This window comes from Penaeus japonicus, unplaced genomic scaffold, assembly GCF_977035675.1.
Source record: "Penaeus japonicus unplaced genomic scaffold, GWHDUDI00000001_assembly GWHDUDI00000012, whole genome shotgun sequence".
NCBI lineage: Eukaryota > Metazoa > Arthropoda > Malacostraca > Decapoda > Penaeidae > Penaeus > Penaeus japonicus.
The window spans coordinates 36,830,804-36,835,803 of NW_028234414.1; the positions used below are offsets into that span (position 1 = coordinate 36,830,804).

Genomic DNA, 5,000 nt, shown 5'->3' on the forward strand with positions numbered 1-5,000 from the left:
AGAGTAGGAGCATATAAAGAAATAGTGAGTAAAAGAGAGCGAGGGATAGAGAAGAAGGAGATAAGACTGAAAAGATGAATAGAAAAAAAAGGTGTGCGAGAGTGAGAGTGACGCCCGAGATGGCAACACCGCATCGCCCAGTCCGGTTTTCTCACAAACAAAGATACCGGATCACGAATTATTTTTCAAAGATAAAGCGTCAAAACCCAGCTCTGAGGGACTCCTGGGGGGATGACAGCCGCTGGAATATAGTGAGAGGTGAGTGCTTGAGACGACAGGAGTGTCAGACTCCCGGAAAGTATGAGAAAAGACGGTCAAATGAAGGAAAGGTCGGATGTGTCGCTGATTTTTTTCGGGCCAAAGAGGACAACACTGGCGCGGCTCTGCATGAATTTCCAATGGTCCCTTTTCCCTCTTTCTCGGCTTTTTTTCTCGGGTTTTTCCCCGTTTTCGAGGGTGGCCGAAGGTGATAGAAGAGATACGCTGATATGTTTTATTATCTGAGCTGGTATGAATGGTGTGTGTGTGTTGGATACATGTTGTCTTTGTATATTTTACTCAGAGCAACAGGCTGGAGTAAACGAGGTGAACATCTAAGTAAACTCAGGTTGTAATTACCATGGTTTTCATTCCGGAATACGAAATGAACTTCGGGTTTTCACTTCTTTCAGTTATCGACCAGTGTTTGACGGGGTCATTTTCATCTCATTCACAAAAGAAAGCAGTGAATTTACCCAACTTGTGTGTGGGATCCACTGATATCTCTCTCGAGTCTGAGGGCAGAGACTGACACTTTTCAATTTAGTTCTAATGATCTCTTTGGAATCTTAAATTCATCTTGAAGCCAGTGATCTGTTTTAACTTAACAGGGTATTCAGGGTTATATAGATTTTTTTTTTTAATGTTAACATAGGGACATTGAGCAACATAAGTCTTGATTTTAAAAGTCATAGATTTTAATGAATTAATTTGCAGAGGTATACTTGGTAGTTATCCAGAATAGTGCTAGATGGAGATGGAGAAAAACTAAAACATCGGAAATAAAGGAAATGAATCACCGATATGAAGTAAAGATAACTTAAGCTTAGGTATGATAAGCTTAGGTTAACCCACAAATGTTTATCAAAGGCAGCAGGCCTATGTGTTAGGTTAACAAGTCACAATCACATATATTCTGGTAAGATTGTTCTTGTGGACCTCCCTACAATTCATACTAGAATCAGTTATTCCTGCCTGCCTGAGATGTACGTCAAGAACATATTTGATATATGCCAAGCTTATGTATGCTACAGACCCAAAATGGACTCAGGGCCTTCCATATCTAAGAAGGCATAATTGGGAATTCAATTGGTATTGGCAGTATTGAGTCACAGTTTCTACCAAAAGCACTGCTAATCAATGGCGATTCACATAAAACTGTGTTGTAAACCATTGTTCAAATGCAAAACAAACTGACCAAATATCAGAGCTCTTTTACTAATAACTGTATTGTGAAGCCCAAATATAAAAGCAAAATTCACAGAAAATGCAGAAATAAATGTAGCATGGCTGATATTTGCACATTTTGATAAAAATAGGCATGTTTGATGAGAATAAGAATACTGCTTGACAAGAAAAGATTGTTTGCCCCTTTGACTTTAACCCCTTCAACTTTTGCAATTCAAATCACAAATTGGCATGTTTAGGAATATGCTACCATTGTTAGTTACGTAATTTTGATTTCATTTCATCTTTTTCATTCAATACGCCATTTTTTCAAATATTGAATTCTTACATGCCAGTGACGTTCAGGACAAGAAATAGACCCAACCATATAAAATTTGAAAGAGCTATCTGCCAAAAGTGTTTGGTGGAAAGGCCGTCATTTCCTTACTGGCCTACAAACTTTAAGACAGATTGTGGCTCAATAGGCTACTTATTAAAACTGAAGATCAAGCTATATGAACAGGTAACCTTGTTATACTGCATGATAATTATATAATATTTATAAGACTGCCTGATCGACAGGGTAAGAATAGTATGAAATATTATTTGCTCAAGAATCGCTAAACTAAAATGTATTTTGATGAAGAGAAGTAAGCATTAAATTATGATTAGATACACTGTTAAAACATATAATCTTGACAATATGGTACAGATTGTTTAATTCACATTAGTGCTACCAATCCAACATTCGTGTGAATATACAGTATAAAGTTTTTCTTAACCAGTACTTATTTACATTGTAATGTAACATGATTTATTTCTTTATTAATTGTTTATAAATAATAGTTAAGATTTGTTTCTACACATGTCCAGGCCTAAGGAGAGATAAAAAGTATAGAGATAAAAGTAGAACTATTTTAAGTAGATTATCGATTTGACATCAGGACATTGAAATATTATAATTTGAGAACAAAGTATTGGATTTTTTTGGATTTACCTATTTTATGTATAACTAATAAGTAAAATTGCAATTTGATATTTAAATTCCTGAATTTACTTCATTGTCTATCATAAAATCAAGACTAATAGAACACAGTAGAACAAATGTCTGTTTAAATATTATACATTTTAACAGTTCGACAGTTTTCTCTTTTAACCTATTGCGGACGGGGCACCTAATAACCTAACTGGTCGTCAGGGCAGGCAGTCTACGACACTAGTGGCACTGGCTAAAGATTAGAGAGACTGGGGAAGGGTTTTCTCTGCCCCCTGGGTAGCGCAGACTAGCCCAAACAATATTTTTCCATAAATCCATCATAAAATGTGGGTTTAGGCTGACTTTGGAACCCTGTAGCTCTGGAGCTTGTGCCATTACAGTCATAACAATTCATGACTGTGTTCGTGCTTCAACTGTGAGCAGATCCCGATGTCGCGTCATGAAAGCATTGAATCCCGTCTTTTAGGGCTAATTGATGCCGACATGTATGTCATAACACCCTTACGCAATGGGTTAAACTGTTGTAGGATCAATGTTTTTAATTATAATATTGTTTTAGTTATAATATTTAATTTTTTTTTCTAAAATGTATACATATAAATGGAAGCTCTCTTTTTGTAAACAGACCAGCCAACTGTCAGTATAGATAAGTGTCCAGAATGATTTATTTAAAGTAAAGGTATGGCCATGATTACTGATCAAAATTTGTGAAATTATGCCTTGTGACTCAATCAAGCAATTCTCTTCACAAACAGGCAAAGACAGACAAACCTGCATGTAAATGCCAGCAAATTGATTTGACTTATCACTAATTATGGAACCAATCATAGCTCTGTCATATTACATCACTTTTGTACTGCAATTTTTCTTTTGTTGAAATCAAAAGCTATTTAATCCTGCAGTTGTGTAACTAGGGAATCATGCCTTTGCTAATTACTTTGCTAACAAACCTTATATAGACTCACATATAACATAAGCCTTGAAAATTATAGAACACACACAACATCTCAAGATGTCCAGACCAGGCTGAACATCTTAAGATGTGGCCTGACCCAGAAAGATTGACAAAGTTTTTTTTCATGTGTTTGTTGTTGTTGCTGCTATTCTTGTTATTATTGTTGTTGTTCTTGTTCTTCTTCTTCTTCTTCTTGTTCTTCTTCTTTACTCCATTATTCCTTCCATTCCTTGCTTCCTCCTCTTTCTCTACCTCTTCCCTTCTCTTCATCTTTGTCTTCTTTCTCCTCCTCCTCCTTCTCCTCTTTTCTTCTTTTCTCCATATGTAAAATATACTAATAGTGTGTAGTGTGTTTGTGTTTGTGTTTGTGTTTGTGTGTGTTTGTTTGTGTGTGTGTGTGTGTTTGTGTGTGTGTGTGTGTTTGTGTGTGTGTGTGTGTTTGTGTGTGTGTGTGTGTTTGTGTGTGTGTGTGTGTTTGTGTGTGTGTGTGTGTGTGTGTGTGTTTGTGTGTGTGTTGTGTGTGTATGTGTATGTGTTGTGTGTGTGTGTGTGTGTGTGTGTGTGTGTGTGTGTGTGTGTGTGTGTGTGTGTGTGTGTGTGTGTGTGTGTGTGTGTGTGTGTGTGTGTGTGTGTGTGTGTGTGTGTGTGTGTGTGTGTGTGTAGGTGTAGGTGTAGGTGTAGGTGAGTTAGTGTGTATATGAGTGTCAGTTACTTTGTTTATTTAGCAGGTTTAGTATTTTCATATGTACAAGCCAAGAATGTTGCCAAGACTTCCAACATTTCCTTTATAAATCTTCATAGTATTATAATTGCTGCCACCAGTATACATTGCAGTAACTTTGAACATATACTTTTGAATTTCTAATTTGCATGTATTCTAGTACCATATATACCATATGATATATATATATTTTTTAAGCATGACCTATTACAGTATGCTACCATCTGATTTATTTGTATGATATTCAAGTTATATACCCAACTGCAAACATATAATGCAGTCATCTTTCTTTGTTTCTTTTTCTTTTAAGAAGGGTAGATGCAGTTATTTTCTGTCCTAGACTTAATAAATGAAACAAATATTTAAGGAGCTCATAGAAATGAAAGCAACCTTATTACTTAACCAATTGTAGAAGGTCATAGATTTGCTTGTGCCGTTCCAGAATGGTTTTTATTTTAGAGCAACTTTTCCAACTCTCTTTCAGTCACTTGTAAACTTTTATTTTATTTATTTTTATTTTTTTTTATTGAGAGATTTGTGTGTGTCATATGACAGGCCCTGTCAAAGCTGCAGTTGAATAAAATTGTAGTAAAAGGTCCATATCAGCTCATTATTTTTTTTATACTCGGTGTGATAAAAGTATTACTATGGGAGGACAAAAAAAAAACGTTGATATTTCTGTATTTGTGTACTGTCGTGAATGCATACGAAAAACATAACCATCCACCATGAAGATAACATGAAAAGGTAGGGAAGAAGAAGGAAACCTGTGCTTATGACTGTGAATGCTACAGTAAAAGCCATCTTTACTGGCACAGGGAGACTGTAGATACTGGGCATGGTTTGAATAAACCAAGATACCTTTGAAGTATTCATAAATTTTTTCAGAGCAGTATCTTGAA

The 5,000-nt window shown here is 35.7% G+C and overlaps 1 protein-coding gene across 1 annotated transcript in view; it reads left to right on the forward strand.

Annotated features, from left to right (window-relative positions):
- Positions 1-5,000, forward strand: part of LOC122260355 (uncharacterized) — a 53,267-nt gene that overhangs the window by 27,495 nt on the left and 20,772 nt on the right. The window contains exon 5 of the mRNA XM_086542166.1: positions 211-329. Within this exon, the coding sequence (XP_086398292.1) occupies positions 211-329 (119 nt within the window). The remainder of the gene's footprint in view (positions 1-210; positions 330-5,000) is intronic.